Source organism: Chelonia mydas, chromosome 10 (assembly GCF_015237465.2).
Source record: "Chelonia mydas isolate rCheMyd1 chromosome 10, rCheMyd1.pri.v2, whole genome shotgun sequence".
In the NCBI taxonomy this organism is placed as follows: domain Eukaryota; kingdom Metazoa; phylum Chordata; order Testudines; family Cheloniidae; genus Chelonia; species Chelonia mydas.
In genome coordinates, this window is record NC_051250.2 from 41,561,739 (window position 1) to 41,584,005 (window position 22,267).

At 45.4% G+C, this 22,267-nt stretch overlaps 1 protein-coding gene across 32 annotated transcripts in view; it reads right to left on the reverse strand.

Annotated features, from left to right (window-relative positions):
- The window catches only part of NEO1 (neogenin 1), a 498,185-nt gene that overhangs the window by 234,140 nt on the left and 241,778 nt on the right, over positions 1-22,267 (reverse strand). For all 32 annotated transcript variants that reach the window (XM_043523405.1, XM_043523409.1, XM_037911829.2 and 29 more), the window contains exon 3: positions 9,565-9,840. In XM_043523405.1, coding sequence (XP_043379340.1) covers positions 9,565-9,840 — 276 coding nt within the window. The remainder of the gene's footprint in view (positions 1-9,564; positions 9,841-22,267) is intronic.

Below are 22,267 nucleotides of genomic sequence, written 5' to 3' on the forward strand. Positions count from 1 at the left end.
GAGTGTCTTGGATCTCCTCCAGAGGAATGTGCAGCTCTCCTGCCACTCTGCGCAGAAGATCCTGGAATTGGCAGTAGTCATCAGGAGATGGGGGAGATACCAAAGCCACTGCTGTTTCAGGTGAGGATGATGGGAATCTCTCCTGTTCCAGCAGTACCAGTGGAACCGGACTGAGTAGCTCTTCTTCCATGATCAGTTCCGAGCATCTACTCAAAGGTGCCCAAGACAGCGAAGTAGGCAATGTTTCTCTCACAGAATAGACAGGTTCCAAAGATGTGTATTAGGACCAGGATCCCCAGTAGGGCCAATATGACAGATCCAGAGGGTGTTATGGTGGGCTCCACAGTGCAGAAAACCAGTGACTCCTTGGTGGCTGAAGTGGCGGTTACTGCCAGGATGTAGAAGGCCTCCACTGGTACTCATAGTGGAAGGAAGGGATGGACAGAGTCCACTCTTCATTCAATTTCTCTGAAGACGAAAATTCAAAGGCCGGTTCCATCAGCGGTATTGGCGGAGCCAGTGGAAATGTGTTCACCACCAGAGCAGGGAGTGAGGAGTGATTCAGCAGCGGCATGCCCTGCATGGGAGATAAAGTCTCCCTAGAAGTAGAGGATCCCAGATGATGTGGAGACCTCAGCTTTCCCAGAGCAAACACTTCCTGGGGCTCTGGTGCTTTACACAAACTCCCTGGAGTCAAGGGACCTCTCTCTGTCCCAATCCAGTACAGGAACAATGGTCCTCCATGGAGTGGATGGTTCTTGAGCTCAGAGGAATGCCAGTGTTGGTGGTGTGTGCAGGTTGGTACCCAGTACTGACAGATCCGTTAGTTTCAGTGGTCTCTTTTTGTTCTTGTGTGCTTTAGTGTGCGCTACCTCCCCATGACTGGAACTCATGGAAGGAGCCTCTTTTCTTAGGGATGGAGGAAGACTTACTGCCATGCTTATGTGAATGCTTCCTTGCCTCCAAAATAGGCCCCCGCACAGGGTCCATTGTGGTTGTACCGCTGGTGCCAGACTCAGACTCTGTAGCTGGAGGTGCACTCCTGGCTGCCTCACGCCAATGTATAGAGGGGGATGATGCGGGGGGGGGGCACCAAACCTGGGTCCAAATAAGGTTTCATGGCAACTTCCAAGAGGTGCTTCTGGAGGCAGAGAGCCTGGCCTTCTCGGGTACAGCTGGAGAAGGACTGGCAGATACGGCACCTGGATGAAATATGGGCTTCTCCCAAGCATTATAGGCAGCGCTGATGTTTGTCACAGGCAGGAGGTGCAAATTTTAAAGCCTGGGGTCTTCGGCATAGTCCAGTATCCACGCACTGAAACAAAAACTAGTAAACTACCAAAACTACTATATAAACAGTAAAAACAGTAAAATAGTTAGCTTTAGAGTATATACAACTCTTTATCTTTTTTAAAGTGCATCACATGTGAGAGGACACTAATAGTTCTGACTCGGACCATGTGGTGGTGAGAAGGAACTGGATACATGGTTGGTCCGCCCTGCCCTTTATCACCTTGGGCAAAACAATGAGGCGAGCCAAGGGAGCACGCATGGACCAATGGACACAACTACTTTCAGAATCTCCGACTCCGGATGCATGGTGCATATACGTAAACCCTCAGTGGAATACAATAGGGACCATCACTTGAAGAAGAACTAAACACTATAGGAGTAGCTGACTGGTCCAAACTTCACAACAAACTACAGGACCCTGTGGTGGAAACTCCAATAACAAAAAAGAAATTACTCTTTCTACTCAAGGTTCCCCAAGGCTGGGACTAACAGGCTCTGTGAAACAACTTTAAAACTGCAAGGTGGGTTCATGACGACTCACTTGAATTAATTCATCTTTCCCACTCCACTAAACCTGGGACACAGTCTTTACTGGCAGCATTGAAGATTCAGTAGCAATTATTTTGTAGCACTTTGGAAAGATGTGTACAGAATGCTTTCAGGTGGCTACCTGTCAAACACTTAGGACTGACAGAGTTCAATTTTTATTTTTGCTAATTTAGATTAATATTTTTTCTATTTTTAAGAATATATTTTATTTTTATCTATTTTTATTTTTAATATTTTTTTCTATTTGTAACTGTTTTTATTTTTACAGTTGCAGAGAATGAAAATGGGTTGGGGTTAGGGGTGGCACAGAGCTGACAAAGGAGGCCGAGGGGCCCAAGGCACAAAGTGTGGGGGAAGCTGAGGTCCTGACCTAGCACACCAGAGACCCCAGACCAGGATTGCTAGGAGGAGAACAGGTCCCCGGCCACAGGCTGCTGCTGAACAGTATCTGCCCAAGGATGGCTCTGACACTTGTGGTTGATGAGTGAGAGAGCAGGGTTGTGACAAAGTTGCTGCAGAGGACTCCCTAAAGAGCCAACAGGGCCAGTGACACCCAGTCCCTGCAGGTGCAAGGTGAGTGGAAGGCTGCGGGGCTGGCTAGGTAGAGCAAAGCGGAGACCTCTCAGCCAGAACTGCAAGAAGCATTACATGTCCCCTGCCATGGGGGAGGCCACCCACTGTTGAATGACTCCTGTTCAAGAGAGAGCCATTCAGCAGAAGGGTGGCCTCCTCTGTGGCAGAGGATTCATAGTCCTCTTTGCGGGTCTAGTCAGGGATATCTGCTCTGTTGCACCAGGAATGCAGCCTCCCCACCTAGGGTGACCAGACAGTGAGTGAGAAATCTTGGGACATGGAGAGGGGGGTAATAGGAGCCTACATAAGAAAAAGACCCAAAAATCGGGACTGTCCCTATAAAATCGGGACATCTGGTCACCCTATCCCCACCACACCTTGCGCCTGTAGAGATTGGATGTCACTGGTCCTGTGGCAGTGCAGGAAGCCCTCTGGATGAAACATGAGCGCGTCCATGACATTAGGGCTGCAGAGGGCTCCCTGCACTGCCGCAGGGCCAGTAACACCCGATACCCACAGGTGCAAGCAAGGAAGGGTACACTCATGCCGATTGTTACTGACAGACACATTTTTCGTCAGTTTCAGTGTGTCAGCTGAAATAGACGTTGACCTACATCTATCCATTAAAACTGAATCCTGCCAAGCCTACAAACCAAGCCGCCAAGTCTATATACCAACTCTCTTTCTGCCTAAGAAAATGAAATCCCTGTGGCAGAGTCAACCTTGAGCTGAGAGAAAGAAGTCAAACTGACTGATTTGTATGCTTCAGTAATACAAGCCTTATGCTACACAAAAGGAGACAGCTTTTTCCTTACTCAGGCCACTTGTAAAAACTAAGAGCATCCAAGGGCCTAAGGCTACTTATTTCAGTGGATAAATGTGGTAAGGACATTAAAATACTCCTGTGCTTTTGGATATTTAGAATTAGGGGAAAGGTTGGGAGGTGAAAGTCCTTGTCCATATGGCACTCTGACTTTATTTTGAGTCTGAAAATGAGACAGTTTCCCAGGATCAGCCTATCTAGAAAGAAAGGTAAAACAAGCAAACTGCCAATTTACGCACATTTTTCTAGCATAGGTGATGGTTATCAGAAAAGGCCACCCTACACTGACAGACAGAATTGAGAAATAGGGCACCCATTGGCTTGAATACTGCGCAACAGTCTACTCTGCACTAAATCAGAGTCCCAGAAATGAAAAATTCTCTTGAGACAAATGTACATTTTTTCTTCCCACATTGAAAAACTCAGGGTACATGTACATAGCAAAACAAACAAACAAAAAAACATGGCAGCAAGTCTCAGAGTCCAGGTACCTAGGTCAGGCTTGCAGGGCTTGCGCTGAGGGGCTAAAAATAGTAGTGCAGACGCTCAGGCTGGGTGCCCAGGCTTAGAGACTCCTCCACCTCTCCAGGTTTCAGAGCCCGTGCTCCAGCCAAATGTCTCCACTGTTATTTTGAGTTCCGCAACATGAGCCCTGCGAGCTCGAGTCAGTTGATCCGGGCTCCGAGACTCACTGCCACAGGTCTTTTTTCACTGTGTAGATGTATCCTCAGTGACCTACTATTCAACCCTAGAAAAAATATGCTGCTATTACCCAAAGCTCAAGCTTACCCACTGAGGGTGCCCTTTTGACCCTATCCTGGTCAGGATGGAACAGGACTTTAGTTTGTATCCCTTGTCCCTACCACAGTATGTAATTTTAACACAGAACCTATAATATCCCTTGGAAGTAACTGATTTCCTAGACAATAACACCATTTCTACCACTTTAGTTAACAGTCTTCTCCTGCAAATACCAGCCTTTCAAGCACCAGGACTTCAGGCAGAGCCTTTTGAGAGTATATATGTTACACTCACTACCATAAGATCAATACCTAGTAGTCTGCGTGTGCATTTGTCTCTCATCCACTACAAAGGAGGAAGTTAGTTGACAGACAATCTCTAAAATTGGACAAACCCTCAAATCTATTCAAAATGCTATGCAAAGATCATATTCCTGGGTTCATCACTCTGATCACACCAAGAACCACCCTTCTAATTCCTCCTTTCACACCCACTGCTCCACTGCATCATATAAAAACTACTTGTCTTCATCGTTAAAGGCGTTCAAGGTTTCACCTCACCTTACCCATCATCTCTTATATACTTCTGAGCCATCAATTCCTATCTCTACTCTGCGAACAATGCCAACATTTATCACCCATCACTCCAATTTTCCCTCAAAACATCTTTGCATTTTTCTTATGTCGTCCATTATGAGAGGAATTCCCTGTAAAAATCTGCAGAGCCACTATGTTGTCTTCCTTCAAATTCCTCCTCAAAATTCACCTTTGTCATGTCATGATGCCAAAAGACACACTCAACAATGGCTAGGCAGCTAATGTACTAAGACCATTGCTCATCATATTTATCATTTCACCTGGTGAGCCCTGCCCACTCACCGGAGCCCTGCCCACTCACCGGAGCCCGCACCCCTCACCTCCTACTGCATCCCAACCCCCGGCCTGAGCCCTGAGTCCCCTCCTGCATCCCAAGCCCTTCCCAGAGCCTGCACCTCCCCCAGAACTCCTTGCCCCCTCCCGCACCCTAACTCCCTCCCATAACCCCCACCCCAACCCCCTGCCCCAGCCCTGAGCCTGCTCCCCCACTCAAAACCCCTTGGCCCTAGCCTGGAGCCCCCTCCCGCACTCTGAACCCCTCACTTCTGGCCCTGCCCCAGAGCCTAGGGGAAGCCTGGAGCCTTCCCCCCAGAGGCTGTGTGTGGCCTGCGACTGATTTTTTTCTGTGGGTCAGTGGCCCCCTATAGAAAAAAGGTTCCCCACCCCTATGTAGAGTCAGAGGGTTTTACTCATGTCCCAAGCAAGCCAATCAGAGGAGTAGTAGTTAAATTCTTCTTAAGACTAGGAAAAATTGGTGCCACAATCCAGGCACTTTCTCCTTGCATTCCTGTATTAGAAAATAATTGCAGAACTCAGAATCAATGTCCTGCTGTATAAAAAATGGAAGAAAGACTTAGGACTTTCAGGCAGGCTCCTCCTGAGAAAGGTAGTTTTGCAGCCAACAAAAGGAGCACTCATCTGCCTGTGTGGATGGAGGAGTGAGGAGAAGTTCATTTGTTCCAAACTTGAAGAACCTAAAGCAGAAAGTTTTCAACCAGACTTATCTTTTCTAAAAATTTGTCAATCCTCATGGCGCACACACAAAATTAATAAAAATAACTACAGCTGAGAATAAAGCAGATATATTGAATTATATAGTTTACTCTCATCTGGTGTTTTTTGCCGGTTACAAAATTCATTGCTACAAAAACATGAGTTTGCAACTTTTGGATCTCAAAATGGTAGGTTGAAATACTGATATAAATTATATTTTGCACTAATTGTCAATATGTTTTAGCTTTTCCATTCACTATAAGGAGGACATGTCTAGCTAGTCATGAAATATAGGAGTTTCTACATGCACAGCTTACACCAAAAGGTATTTATGCAGACACTACATGTTAGTTTGGTTTGTTTTATTGTTAACTGTTTTATAAACCAGATAAAAGTTACAGAGGGTTTACCATGGATGGACAGGGGGTCAGTGGTATTGATCATAAGTAATATATCCAAGGTATGTAAGAGGTTTGTGAAGGAGTTTTAATTCAAGGAAAAAGTATTTTCTTGCTTTTTTCTCCTTTCCTAGAGCATACAATTGCAGAGATCTGTTTTCTGTGTGTAAAATGATGCTGAAATGCATTTGCTGCTAATGTTTAGTCATTTATATGAAATTAAAATTATGAAGAAACCTGCTTCTGCTATTAATATGACACAAAATTGAAATGAACTGTTTAAAATGTTAAAATAAAAAATGTTGTGATGAAATTTGTGCTGGTTGATTAGAAACTAACATTCTCCTTTAAACTATATTGACTCAGAATTATGAGACTGATGGCTAGTTCTTGCTCAGAACAGTATGATGGACAACTGATATCTCTTTCAATAAGAACATAAGAACGGACATACTGGGTGAGACCAAAGGTCCATCTAGCCCAGGATCCTGTCTTCCAATAATAGCCAATGCCAGATGCCCCAGAGGGAATGAACAGAACAGGTAATCATCAAGTCATCCCTCCCCTGTCACCCATTCCCAGTTTCTGGCAAACAAAGGCTAGGGACACCATCCCTGTCCAACCTGGCTAATAGCTATTGATGGACCTAAAAGTTACTCTCAATAAAAGTTACTCTCTTCAAATTAAATGAAATAATTATTTCTAACTAAACACTGGTATCTCTTGTTTAGGGTTTTACAAAAACATTTTAGTTACTTACTAAGCTGACTGATTAATCAGTCAAACTCACTATTTGTGTTGTTTTTTATCCCACTAATTTAAGAAGGAAAAACAACAAATTAAATTTTCAGTAAGTAAACATATACTAATGGAGCCGAAGTAAAGAATGTTTAAACCTAAAAAAATTAACTTGAATTTGAGGCCCAGACTCAGAAAAGTATGTAAGCACATGCTTCAACACATCCCTATTCAGAAAGGAACCTCAATAAAGGGTGTTCTTAAACTCCATTGACTAAGTCTAACTGTCATTGTGCCAATCATAGAATCACAGAATGTTAGGGTTGGAAGAGACCTCCGGAGGTCATCTAGTCCAATCCCCTGCTCAAAGCAGGACCAAAACTACTAAATCATCCCAGCCAAGGCTTTGTCAAGCCGGGCCTTAAAAACCTCTAAGGATGGAGATTCCACCACCTCCTAAGGTAACCCATTCCAGTGCTTCACCACCCTCCTCATGAAATAGTGTTTCCTAATATCCAACCTAGACCTCCCACACTAAAACTTGAGACCTTTGTTTCTTATTCTGTTATCTGCTACCACTGAGAACAGCCGTGCTCCATCCTCTTTGGAACCCACGTTCAGGTAGTTGAAGGCTGCTATCAAATCCCCCCTCACTCTTCTCTTCTGCAGACTAAATAACCCCAGTTCCCTCAGCCTCTCCTCATAAGTCATGTGGCCCAGCCCCCTAATCATTTTCGTTGCCCTCCGCTGGACTCTCTCCAATTTGTCCACATCCGTCCTGTAGTGCGGGGACCAAAACTGGACACAATACTCCAGGTGTGGTCTCACCAGTGCCGAATAGAGGGGAATAATCACTTCCTTCAATCTGCTGGCCATGCTCCTACTAATAGAGCCCAATATGCTGTTGGCCTTCTTGGCAACAAGGGCACACTGCTGACTCATATCCAGCTTCTCATCCACTGTAATCCCCAGGTCCTTTTCTGCAGAACTGCTGCTTAGGCAGTCGGTCCCCCGCCTGTAGCGGTGCATGGGATTCTTCCTAAGTGCAGGACTCCGCACTCTATCCCACAATTCCTGACTCAGTAAATGCAATATATTCTAGGTGTTTTACAAATATTCTAGGAGCTTTAACCAGTTAAATTTTTCTAATGTAGACCAGGTGATAGGCATTGATTTTACAATTTAGGGCAGAATGGACTAAAGAGCATTAGAGATAGGTCGTTCTTTCAAGTGAATCTCAAACTGAGCAATCAATTAGCTGTCCAGCCAAGATATAGAAACACAGAACATTCTATGGGACAATTTAATTTCCATTCAAAAAGACAGACACTAAAATCAGAAGAAGATTGAAATTCCTTCTCTATGGACATGCAATTTCATTTTCAACATTTTCACAAGGAAAGAGAAGTCATTAAGTGTAGTCCCTAATGTGGGTATCTTGTGCAATAATATAATCTAAACCAGGAGGCTACATAGCATGATAGAAATTCCAAAGAATCCTTATAATTACCACAAACCTGGAAATCTCTAGAGCTCATATGAAAGGCCCTGCAAATACTCAGAAATATTTTAAAAGCAAGGTGTAGCAACCAAGAATTCAATCATGGTTTGAAGACTATAAAAAAAAGAGACACAAACTCTATCCCCGGGACAGAAAAAAAGACTACCAGTCACTGCAACAAGGCAACCTGAAGATTTTTATGACTACTAAAACTAAACCTGCTTAGAAACCTGATTTCTAAGTACTTTCAGTTCAGTTAACCTGCCAAGGAAAATATAGAAACCCTGTGAATTACAGCAGCTTTTGATGCCTGTTAAAACCAGAGTGTGGTTTTGACAAACCCTGGTTTTTAACAGGCGTCAAAAGCAGCTGTAATTCACAGGGATTTTATGTTTTCCATGGCAGTTTAACTAGACTGAAACTGACCTAATTGGAGCAGGTATTCAAACAGTGGAAGTGGAATCAGAGCTCTAAATCTAAATCAAAAAAAAGTTAGAAAGAAAGAGTCAAAACTTCTGCACAATCAATGGGAAAGTCCATGTAAAACAAACTCTCATACTGGTCAGAAGAGCTAGGGGTTGGACCTGGCACCCAACTCAATGTCTTATTTCTGATCCGTTTTTATAGCTGTGCTCCTGTTAGAACATCTAGTCATACTGCTGTTCAGTTGTCCTGTATTACACTAAATATACTAAACTGCAAATAGTTGATGTCATAGTTACTCCTTAGTTTTGTTATAGAAAGGTAATCTGTGAAAAAGATAAACATGGTCAAGATTTTTCAGAAGTGACTAGTGATTTTGTGTCTCCCCGTTTCTGGGTGCTCAACTGGAGACATCTTAAATGGGCCTTATTTTCAGCAGCTGAATGCTCAGTATTTTCTAAAAATTAGGTCTCTCTAAAAATGCCTCAAGTTGGGTACCGCAAAATTGAGACAATCACAAATACCAGTCATTTTTGAAAATCTTCGGCATGGGTATTTCGAACACCAGGCTCCGTTCTGGAAAACCTGAAGATGCCTATCTACACATCTTGCCTCAAGAGTGACCAGCCCCTTTCTTTACAATTGCCTCCTCACAAACAAAGCTCTTCTTTAGGGCTTTTAGTGTAGGGAACCTTTTATAGGAACTCTTTCCCAGCACACTTTTCTTGATTGCTTTAGGGCTTTCATTACCTCTGTCACATTTAAAGTCCCAGCTGCCATTTGGCAGCAGACTGCTGCTTGCCAGATCTCCTTTCCTTCTATCTGGTAAGTGTTCCTATTATGTTTTCCTTTCATCTTATCATTAAAGGAGACAACACACAAGTATGCAAATGGATAGACTGATGGGGAAAAATCTTTTAAAAAATAGATTAGTACCTGGAAGAACTTTAAGCTCTGCTTCATCACTGTATTTGGGGGACCCGCCACTTTCAATGACACAGCGATAGAGTCCTCCATCCCCATCTGTAACATTGCTAATGATTAGAGCTCCACTTGGTAATGTGAATACACGGTCATCCAAAAAGAATGGCTGACGATCCTGCTCCCACCTCACAAATGGTACCAGATCAGCATTGACCTCACAGTTCAGAATTACGCTGTTTCCTCTATAGACAGATGTTGATTCTGGCTGGCTAGTGAACCTTGGAAGTCCTGGAAAGTGAAGAGAGAATGGAAAAATCAAAATTATGTCAAACTACCACAATTCTGAAGGTCAAACCAGCAATCTGACTGTAAGCCTGACAAAAGTTGCACTCCAACTTTCTAGAATCAGCAGATATGGATGAGAACAAGAAAAAAAATTGCTTATTTGAACAACAAGTGAATACAACACAGATTCTACATGGGACATCATATTAAATATGTTTTAATAGGGGAAAGAAACACTGAGGGCCAAATTGTGAAAGCCTTTATGGGAGAAGGAGACCACCTGCAAAGAAAACTCACCCACTTCCCCATGTGCTCCCTCTCTGTGTCCCTAGGAAGCAAACGGTACTCCAGAAAAAATGGTGAAGCCTAGACCAGTCCCCTCTTGGACATCAGGCTATATATGCTTTGGGCCAAATTATGGCATTTAGCCACTGGTCCAAGTAAGTTGTGCTGTAGAATTATATCAGGAACTCAGAGAGGGACTGCACATGGCCCCACTTCCTCTCAGCATTTTTTTTGAGTGCCATGCACCCCAGGACTAAAAATAAGGTCTGAAATTATCAAAAAACATAACACATGCCCTGGGGAAGGAGAGGAGGATCCTGGAATGCTCCTCCCTTCCCAGATCCTACATTCTGCGAGAGGGCCTATTAAATACAATTATCCGTTGATGAGAGGTTTAAGTTAAGAATTTAAATTCAAAAGTCAGGAAATTTAGAAGTGTGCCCCCCACCCCACAATGGCAACATTATCAGTGTTCACTACACAAACGACAAAGATATACATTAACTTCACAGTCATTTAGTCATTCAATCTAAATAAAACACAGTAGGAATGTAGTGCATAACTCCCTTAGGCCCCTTTGTACACACTAAACTTAAAATACCGCTGTACTGGTGCACATGAGCAACATGACTAATGTAGCATTTGGAATTTCTTCATATGCAAGTGTTTATATTTTCAGCCTTAACTTTGCATTTATGTATTTTTGTGTATTTAATTTCTTTGCCTTACAAAAAAAGTTATTCCTGGATGCAGTACTATGGCATAACAGTTGTATTTTGCACACTACTGGCTTTAAACTATATCACTTTCTAGATAAACCAACAAATCTAGCTGAAACATTATAATAAAAATGGATTGCTCTGCAGTCTTCAAAATTTGTTTAAAAGGCCTAACAAAATGCCTAGACAAAAGTTAATTCAGGAAAAGGATGAGATTATTTCCCTTTAACAAACTAACAATGTTAAAGTTTAAAAACTCTAAATTCTCATAAATCAGGAAATTTACTTCAAGTTCCAACACCAATTTATTCTGTGTCTCTTCTCCAACCCCCACCCAAATCTAAATTTTCCAGTACAGGCCACAAACCCCGAGGAAGTTTGGAAACCCAGCCCACGCACTGGATACTGACCGGAAACCCATGTTCCAAGTATGAGATCATCTTACTTTCTACAAATGTGACAGAGAATAATCCTACCCTCTGTTCACCACACGAGCTGGGGCTCACACCATATCTTCTAAAACAGGTGGGGCTTTGCTGATGTTACTAATATTGGTCAGAAATCCAGATAGAGGTTAGTGATAAAATTGTACTCCATGTATCCTACTCATTCAGTTTAGACAACATGATAAACCATCCACCCTTACAAGGTGAGACTAAACTCTGTACACAGTATAACCTAGAAGAGTGAATATTGGTCGTAGCATATGACTCAATACCATATTCTTGTAATTCATATATGCAACAGGTAGATTTGTTCCTTCCATGTGGCAACTCATGTGTGTTTCCCACTAGTAAGCAAAGAACAAATGGCTGTATAGGAGCAGAACTAAGGTTGGTGTCGGGAATTTTAATTGATAATTTCCTGACTTTCAAGCATTTGGGGTTTTTTTTTCAAATAAGTTACAAAGTATTTTCAACTTTCCATTCACCCTTGCCAAGTGAAAAGTTGTCTACCGTGACAAAGTTCCTCCTCTACCTTGGTGGGTCTTGCGCTTATTGGCGGAGTTACTTGCTCGGAGATTCACGGCAGCCCTCAGTTTGGCCGTTTTCATGAACCCACAGTCCAGGTCAACTCGTCCTGTGTCTGACCAGGAGTTGGGAGGTTTGGGGGGAACCCGAGCCCGCCCTCTACTCCAGGTTCCAGCCCAAGGCCCTCTGGAATGCAGATGTCTAGAATGCCTCCTGGAACAGCTGTGCGACAGCTACAGTTCCCTGGGCTACTTCCCCATGGCCCCCTCCCAACACCTTCTTTATCTTCACCATAGGACCTTCCCCCTGGTGTCTGACTATGCTTGTACTCCTCAGTCCTCCAACAGTCCGCGTTCTCACTCTCAGCTCCTAGTGCCTCTTGCTCCCAGCTCCTCACACGTGCACCACAAACTGAAGTGAGCTCCTTTTTAAACCGAGGTGCCCTGATTAGCCTGCTTTAATTGATTCTAGCAGCTTTTTGATTAGAACACCTGCAGCCAATCAGCCTGTCTGTCTTAATTGTCTCCAGAAGGTTCCTGATTGGTCTGGAACCTTCCTGGTTACCTTACCCAGGGAAAAGGGACCTACTTAACCTGGGGCTAATATATTTGCCTTCTATTACTCTCCTGTAGCCATCTGGCCTGACCCTGTCACATTACCAAAACATTTTTTGCAAAGTATTTTAATGAACTTACTAAAAGCAAAGACAATTGAGTTTTCCCAAAGTAGATGAAGTACATTATCAGCCCTGCATATCTATGAGTTCCAGAATGATCTGAAAAATCTCAGTGGAAATAAAATCAAGAGAACACTACTACATATCTAAAGGCAGAAAAGTAATTTAATTTACTACACAGCTAGATCAGATTTGCACCATAATTCACAAGTCACCATAAGACTCTTCTATAACAAGCCACAAGTCAATTGATCAACAATATCAGTCAAATGACACACTCATGCTTACTTCCTCACATATGCAGCAAGCAAAGCATTTTGACTATAAAAGCTGTAGGCCCAGTGAAGCCAATTACCACTAGGTACAAGTTTCAGAGTAGCAGCCGTGTTAGTCTGTATCCGTAAAAAGAAAAGGAGTACTTGTGGCACCTCAGAGACTAACAAATTTATTAGAGCATAAGCTTTCGTGATCTACAGTATTGGGTACAAGTATTTGCTAGCCAGAATAAAATGTATGCAAACGTTCTTACAGCAGAGTTGTTATAACACAGTATAATAGAATTCGACATACATATTAAACCAGCCTTTTGAATTAGTGTTGAAAAGTCTAAAACAAAAAGATATGCAAGGGTCTAAATTGTGACGGTCTCAACTACAATAATGTTCAGCATAGTGTACTGAATTTCTGTATTCCCAACCAAAAACCTAAGTGAAATGTTCACATTTCAAGGTATTTACAGCCTTAAGATATATTATTTCTTGTGTTATTTTCAACTACCTTGCCATCAGTCTGCCACCTTCCTCTTTACTAATTATGTCTGAAAACCAACCATGGTCATTTGCTTAAAGGAAGCTGGAAAACAGCTGACTATGCTAGGTTTTGATGATGTTGCTGTCAGTGGCCTTCATCTCCTCTTTCATTCAACCATATGAATTATCACAATCTGAGACTAAATCCACTTTAGTCACAAAATGATTGGCAGAGAAGTAAGTTTATCACGGGGTTCTCAGAAGCCAGATAGGATGAGTGGCATAGACATGGAAACAGCTATGATAGCCATAGTTACCATTACATAACCATTTCCATTCTAACCCAGTCTCTTCAGAAGCTCAAAACTGTCTGAAGCTTTCACCTTTCAGGCTGAAATTCTCCCTTTTTGGGTTAACGGGATTTTTTTCTTGAAGTTTGAGCGAAAATGGTTAAAGAGACTAAGGGTATGTCTACACTATGAAATTAGGTCAATTTTATAGAAGTCGATCTTTAGAAACCGATTTTATACAGTCGATTGCGTATGTCCACACTAAGCACATTAAGTCGGCGGAGTGCGTCCTCACTACCATGGCTAGCATCGACTTACAGAGCGATGCACTGTGAGTAGCTATCCCACAGTTCCCACAGTCCATTTTAATTCTGGGTTAAGCTCCCAGTGCCTGATGGGGCAAAAACATTGTCACGGGTGGTTTTGGGTACGTCATCAGGCTTCCCTCCCTCCCTGAAAGCAACAGCAGACAATCATTTCGTGCCTTTTTTCCTGGGTTACCCGTGCAGAGGCCAAATCACAGCAAGCATGGAGCCTGCTCAGCTCACCGTACATCTCCTGGGGGCTGCTGGCAGACGCAGTACTGCATTGCTACACAGCAGCAGCTCCTTGCCTTCGCGGCAGACGGGACAGTAGGACTGATAGCCGTTCTACATCTCCTGTGTGCTCCTGGCAGACCTCGGTGAGGTCGATCAGGGGCACCAGGACAGACATGGCTATTCTCCTCTTAGAACACCGAATGGGAGCCAGAGACTCCAGGTCATTCTCTTCTTTAAGTTTCGTCTCATGGAAATTCAGTCCTGCCTGGAATATCATGCGAGCTGGAGGCTTCTGCCTCAGGCTGCTCTCCCAGCCGGCAGCACTGCACGGTCGCACCTGCCCCAGCCTACCCCTTGCTCTGATGGCTCATGAAGCCTGGACAGTAGTAAGGAACAGTTCAACTATAGGCTGAGCAAGTGCAGAATGGTGGTAGAGTGTGCCTTCGGACGTTTAAAAGCTCACTGGTGCTGTCTGCTGACTAGGTCAGACCTCAGTGCAACCAACATTCCCATTTTTATTGCTGCTTGCTGTGTGCTCCATAATATCTGTGAGAGTAAGGGGGAGACATTTATGGCGGGGTGGGAGGTTGAGGCAAATTGCCTGGCGTCCGATTTTGAGCAGCCAGATACCAGGGCGATTAAAAGAGCACAGCAAGGCGTGCTGCACATCAGAGAGGCTTTGAAAACCAGTTTCATGACTGGCCAGGCTTCAGTGTGACAGTTGTGTGTGTTTCTCCTTGATGCAAACCCACCCCCTTTGTTGATTTTAATTCCCTGTAAGCCAACCCTCCCCCCACCTTCAAGATAAAGTAACTACTGTTTTGAAACCATGCATTCTTTCTTTATTAATTAAAAAAAAATATGAGATAACGGACAAGGTAGCCCGGGTGGGGTGGGGAAGTAGGGAAGGACAAGGCCACATTGCTTATTGTAGCCACAATAAAAAATCAAACTGTTTGAATGACAGCCTTCTGTTACTTGGGCCATCCTCTGGAGTGGAGTGGCTGGGTGCCCGGAGCCTCCCACTCCGCGTTCTTGGGCATCTGGGTGAGGAGGCTATGGAGGAGGGTAGGCGGTTATACAGTGGATGCAGTGGGAGTCTGTGCTCTTGTTGGCTTTCCTGCAGCTCCAACAGATGCTTCATCATGTCCATTTGCTCCCCCACCAGATGCTTCATTGTGTCCATTTGCTCCCCCATTAGCCTCAGCATCACATCCTGCCTCCGCTCTTTGCGCTCACTTAATTCTTTCCTGGCCTCTGCCACTGAATGCCTCCATGCATTAAGCTGTGCCCTATCACTGCAGGAGGACTGCATGTGCATGTGCATTTTTTTCGCCTTCTAATCTGCGATAACCACAGGGATAGAGATGATAGGGGGAGCGTAGAAACATTCTAAGCTCTACGATTCTGGGGGGACTACATGGTCACCTGTGCTGCTGAGTTTGCCCCGCTGACCAAACAGGAAATGAAATTCAAAAGTTCACGGGGCTTTTCCTGTGTACCTGGCTAATGCATCGGAGTTCAAAGTGCTGTCCAGAGCAGTCACAGTGGAGAACTCTGGGATAGCTCCTTGCAGCCAATACTACTGATTTGTGTCCACAGTACCCCAAATTCGACCCAGCAAGGTCAATTTTAGCGCTACTCCCCTCGTCAGGGAGAAGTACAGAAGTCTATTTTAAGAGCCCTTTAGGTCGACAGAACAGGGTTGGTTGTGTGGATGCAGTCATTTTTAAATCGACCTAACATGGCTAAATTCGACCTAACCCCATAGTGTAGACCAGGCCCAAGTAAAATGGGAATGATAAAAAATATTTTTCCACAATATTTTATTACACAGCTCTACAATCAAAATAACTGAGTGTTGAAGGATGAAATATTAGCATAGAAATAACCCTCTTTGAGAAATGCCTTCACTTTTTACCAGTTATTACCACCTGAGGGACTGTCAAACAAGGAGATTTTTCCTTCCCAGGACAATCTGCAGCTAAAGGAAAAGGGATGTTGTAAAATGAAAGCCTTACTTAACAGTTTAAATTTCAAATGCTTCAACTGTTTTTCCTTATTCTGTATCATTAATAAAACGCTTAATGGATTTGTAATGGAGCTTTTCCATGACACTAAGCAGGCTGTGGTCTCTGTATACCAAACCATGAACTTCATTTAAGATAATTTAATGTTGGTCCTTTTCATGCTCATGTTAACATCTTTGACTCTTTGGGCCCATATAGTCCATTTAAATTAATACAACTGATCCTGTCAGATATTACTTTAATATTTAACAATTTAGCAAGAAGTGAAGCATTTAGCTGATCTTTTCAACTGTGGATTGGCCAAAGAATTCTTAAGAGAACTGATCTTATCAAGGTCAATCTAAATAGTTTGAAATGATAGGAGCAACAGCCCTGGTAAGTGCACATATCATAGTCATGCTCAGTAAAATGGCATAATAAAGTAGCTGTTTTTAAATATTTCCCTAGCATCAAATAAAAGCTGCCTCAATTAAAAGAGAAGGAAAACAAAGGGAGAATTGCTACCTGAAAGCAAAAATACATTGAAAAATACAGACATGTAAAGGGATGCTGTATCAAGGCCTCCTTGCCTCATTCCCTGCTCACTTCACAGTTTCATTCAAAATTCACAGGGAAGGGATTCTGAGTATTTTACTAGAGCTGCAAGAGGAGAGCCAGGGTTCCTGCAGAGCCCTTCCCTCAATCTCATAAGGATCTTATAAAGTCTGCAGGAGCCCTCTTGACTTTTTGCTATCCAGCTGCGTTAGCAACAAACATACTGTGTGTGAAACAAATCCTTATTTAGCTACTCACTATATGAGCTTGGCAAACTGCTGTGCATATTAATTATTCAGGTTTCTCAGCTCTGTCACATAAAAGCTTTTTTTCCCAGAAAAAGTGAAGGCATTTCTCAAAGAGGGTCACTTCCATGCTAAAATTTCATCCTTCAACACTCAGTTATTTGGTTGTAGAGCTGTGTAATAAAATAGTGCGGAAAAATATTTTTTTATCATTCCCATTTTACTCAGTCTCTTCAACCATTTTTGCTCAAACTTCAAGAAAAAAATCCCGTTAACCCAAAAGGATAATTTCAGTCTGAAAGGTGAAAGCTTCAGACAGTTATGAGCTTCTCAAGAAACTGGGTTAGAATGGAAATGGTTATGTAATGGTAACTATGGCTATCATAGCTGTTTCCATGTCTGTGCCACTTATCCTATCTGGCTTCTGAGAACCCTGTGATAAACTTACTTCTCTGCCAATCATTTTGTGAATAAGGTGGATTTAGTCTCAGATTGTGCTCATTCACATGGTTGAATGAAAGAGGAGATGAAGGCCACTGGCAAAGAAAAGAGAAGTTAGTTGAGATGGGCTGAAGCTATTATTGCTGCTGCTGTTCAAGTCCAATCCTATTTCCTAGAAGACAAAACAAGACAATGGACACGATAGGGGAGAGAAAAGAATGGCAAAGATAAAAAAGGCAACTTCTGTTTCCGGTGCTTACTCTCATTTGCAACCTCGCTGCTGGAGAGACGCAGGCATGGTTTAATTGGGGATTGGTCCTGCTTTGAGCAGGGGGTTAGACTAGATGACCTCCTGAGGTCCCTACCAACCCTGATATTCTATGACTCACTCTTATAAGCCACTTAAAGACCTGGCAAGCTTGTAGCAGCATTGGGCTGTTTAGGATATTGCATTTTGCTGCCTCTCTTGTCACAGACTCACAGCACTGTTACAAAACACAGTCTTAGACAGGTAAGCCAGATTTTTATTAGACAGAAGGGAAAAGGAGAGGGACAGGAAAGGTAAGAAATAATGTTGGCAGTGAAAAGGACACATGCGGGGAGAAAAAGCCTCACATCCCAGTTGGTGCTTGGGATTTAGTCAAAGATGGTGGAGATGGCAATGTCATCTGGATTTCTTCTCCCTGGCCCAGTCTGGTCAGGATATCTATCAGGATGAAAACAACAAAGGCCCAACAGTGTTACAGAACGTCCCAGGAGACTGTGGGGTGGTAACCATGATGGTAAAACTCTGACTTTTCTTGTTCTCCTGGCAGGGTTGCCAACTTTCTCTCACAAAACCAAACACCCTTGCCCCACCCCTCCTCCGAGGCTCTGCCCATACCCCACCCCTTCTGAGGCCCCACCTCGTCTCACTCCACACACACCCCCCTGCCGCCTTCTGTTACTTGCTCTCCCCACCCTCACTCACTCGCTCATTTTCACTGGGCTGGCTCAGGGGGCTGGGGTTCGGCTCTGGGGTGGGGCCAGGGATGAGGGATTTGGGGTACAGGAGGGGGCTCCAGGCTGGGGCTGAGGGGTTCAGAAGGTGGGAGGGGGGAGAATCAGGGCTGGGCAGGGGGTTGGGGCGCGGGGGGGGGTGAGTGCTCCAGCTGTGGGTGCGGGCTCTGGGGTGGGGCTGGGGATGAGGAGTTTGGGGTGCAGAAGGGTGCTCCAGGCTGGGATCGAGGGGTTCGGAGGGCAGGAGGGGGATCAGGTGTGCAGGCTCTGGGCAACACTTACCTCAAGCAACTCCCAGAAGCAACAGCATGTCTGTTGTGTCCCCCTCCCTCCCCCACCATGATGAGGCACGGACAGGCAGCTCTGCGCACTGCCCCACCTGCAGGCTTCGCCTCTGCAGCTCCCACTGGTTGTGGTTCCAGGCCACTGGGAGCTGCGGGGGCAGCACTTGGGGCAAGGGCAGCATGCAGAGCCCCCTGGCTACCCCCTGTGCATAGGAGCTGGAAGGGGAACATGCCGCTGCTTCCAGGAGCCGTGTGGTGTGGAGGCTCTCAGGGCCTGCCAGCCCCACAGCACAGCGCCACCAGGATCCCTTTTCGACCAGGTGTTCCGGTCAAAAACTGGACACCTGGTCACCCTAGTTGGCAGCCAACTTATGTTTTTCGTCAGCAATTTTTGGGCTCACGTCCCCCAAAGTTTTTTCTTTTTAAGAATCCCAAACGGGGAGTGATGCCAGGAATAGCCCACCTTCTCGTTATTTTGATTGCCAGTTAGGCCTAATTTCTGACTCACCAATTTTAGTCCATTGATTTCCAGTCCCACACTTCTTTTGTTTACCAGACTTGATTTCAGCACAGTACAGTCCTTGAGTAATATCAGTCTACCTTTTTGTTTGGACTAACTCAGACTAACTTCCTTCTGTACTTTTTCCCACCAACATTTGTTACAGGTTATTTTGACATTTTATGAATTTTCATTCACTTTTGTCGAACAACAAAGTACTTGACAAAGCAGTAAAGCATGATACTTGCTCCGAGGAGGCTTTGGAAACCTTATATTGCTGAAATGTTGGGAATTTAGAAAGACCATTCATATAGTTTATAATTAAATGATATAAAATGTATCCATATGATTCCTAAAAATAAGAATTTGGTTCATCACTTGAAAACTGTAGTTCTATAAACTGTTCCCAAATTATTGGATTAGGCCATTGTCTTTTGCCCTCAAGTAGCTCTTCTGATCATGAAAATGATCTGGCATCCAACTCTCATTAGGTTTCGATCAAGCCGTTCCAGATGAGAACTTCCCTAGCAAAACTAGTGAATAACTAGTTTAAAAATCATTATCTCCAACAATAATTCTGTATCAAACTATGACAACAGAACAACATACAAGATAGGTCTCTTGACGGAGGCAGCTCTTTAAAGAACTCCAATTTTCAGGTTACTAACATTTCCTTTTCTGCTCAGTGTACCCAAATCTACAGTGAATTAACTAGGCCTAGAAGCACCCAAAACCCAAATCAGTGTGTGAGAGAAGACAAAGGCAAATTAGGTAATATTTAAACACAATACTTTCAGACCACTACACCACAGTCAGGCTATGCAGCCAAGAGTCAGTCTGCTCCATGAACAGGCCCTCCCCAACAAAAGGTAGGTCCTGCAGCATCTGCTGAACCTCAGGGGGCAGGCCAGAGGCTTGCAGCCAGGAGATGTACCTCAAGGTAATCCCAGAGGATAAGGTATGTACGGCCAAGTCTGCAGCGTCCAGTGAGGCCCGTAAAGACCTCTGTGCCACCGTCTTGCCCTCATCAACAAGGCCACAAACTCCTCCCTGGACTCAGGAGGCACAAACTCCTTGAACTTCAGCATGGAATTCCAGGTGTTAAAGTTGTAGCGGCTCAGGAGTGCCTGCTGATTGGCAATCCAGAGCTGGAGCCCACCCGTGGAGTACACCTTGTGGCCAAACAAGTCCAGCCACTTGGTGTCCTTCGACTTGGGTGCTGGGGCTGGCTGCCCGTACCTCTCCTTCTCATTCACAGCCACAAACACCAGCGAGCAGGGCTGCGGATACGTGAACAAATAGTCATACCCCTTCAAGTGGACAAAGTATTTACATTTGACCCCCTTGGCCATAGGGGAAATGGAGGCCAGGGTCTGTCAGATGGTTTTGGCATTAGTCTGTATGGTCTTGATGAGGGGCAGGACCACCCTCGACGGACCTTCCAGAGCCAAAATGTCCACCACCAGTTTCTCCGATTCCACCGCCTCCTTGGCCTGCAGGTTCATGTTGCATGCCATCCTGCACAGGAGGTCCTGATTAGCATGAATATCTATGGGGGAGGCCCGGAGATAGAGCCACAGCCTTGTCACGGGAGGAGGACGAAGAGGCCGGGGGGAGGGGGGGAACTGGAGTCAGAGGCGGTCCTGAGATGGGAAGGGGGCACAACATCTCCTCCATACCCCCAGGAGTGGGCTGACTGGTGGAGGCTTCCGGAACCCATGGTTCAGAGGTGGCCAACCAGAAAGCACTAGACTGTGCATCCTGGGCCTGGTGGTACGCCCACGGGGTCCAGAACGGCCACTGGGTGGGTCCCTGCCCGTGCGCCTGCCATGGTCCTGCCCCTGCATCAGAGTGGCCACGGCCTGACTGGCGGCGGTCCCGGTCCGAAAACCACGATCCCATCTCCTAACTCGAGGAATGGGAACTGGACAGTGAGGGGCAGGGTGGCGCCGAGTGAATCTGTGCCGGTGAGCGGCATCAAGAAGGAGAGCAGTGCTGCAAGGCTGGGGAGCGGTGTTGGGACCTGGAGTGGTACCTGGACCTGGAGCAGTACCGTGGCCTGAAGCTGCATCGAGACGATGAATGGCACCAGGATCGGTGCCGGGTCCGGGACCTGCTCTGTGACTGCGACCGGCGGGTGGAGCGACACCGTGATCGGGAGCGTCAACATGAACTGGAGCAATGCCAGGAGTACAACCGGCATCGTGAGCATGACCGGCGCCACAATGGAGAGCAGTGCCGGGAGTCCAAGCAGTGCCGGGAACAGGAGCAGTGCCAAGGCCTGACCACCAGAGCCAACAGTCAGATCAACGCCGGCTTGCCTCGAGACAGTGCCATCCACTGGGGCACAGGAGGCTTGGTGTGGAGGAGAGGAAACCCCAATGCCATCATGGCGATGAGGTCCCTCGCAGCGGCAAAGGTGTCTGGAGTGGAAGGCAGCTGGACTTCCACAATGCTGTGGGCTGGAGAGTCTAATGGCACCAGACTCAACGGTTCCCCCAGCAGGGCCAAAGTCGACGGTGCCGCGTCCATGACCTTCACTGCCGGGTGCTTCCTTCTGGGACACGCCACAGTGGCTGGCTCCAGGGAAGTGGGTCTCTGAGAAGGAGAGCCACCTCCCTTTTCCGGCTTTCGGTGCCGCTTCAGTTTCGGGGAGTGGGAGCGGTGCTGAGTCGATGTTGCCAGCTTCAGTGCCAGGGAGCGGCGGTGCCGCGGATCTTGGCCAGAGTCCAACCACGGTGTCGCCTCTACTACCGCCTCCGGGGCACTGTGCACCAAAGAACTCGGTGCCAGGTTCTGCCGTGCCAAAGGAGGCTGGGGACTAAGTGCCACGTTTATAAGGAGTTACTTCAGGAGAAAGTCCCGCTCTTTTTTCGTCCGAGGATGAAATCCCTTGCAGATCCTGCACTTTTTGGCTTGGTGAGCCTCCCTCACACACTTTAGACAAGAGTCATGGGGGTCACCCGTTGAGATGGGTTTGGAGCAGGACTTGCAGGGCTTGAATCCCGGGGACTTGGGCATGAAGCCCCGAAGAAAAATAGTCTGGGTGGAGGCTAACACCCCAACCCGACTGCCACTAACTAAAACAAAGAACTGCCAACAAAAAACAAACACCACCACTCTACCAAAGCTAGGGAAACGTGGAGAACTTGCAGAGAAAGATGTCACA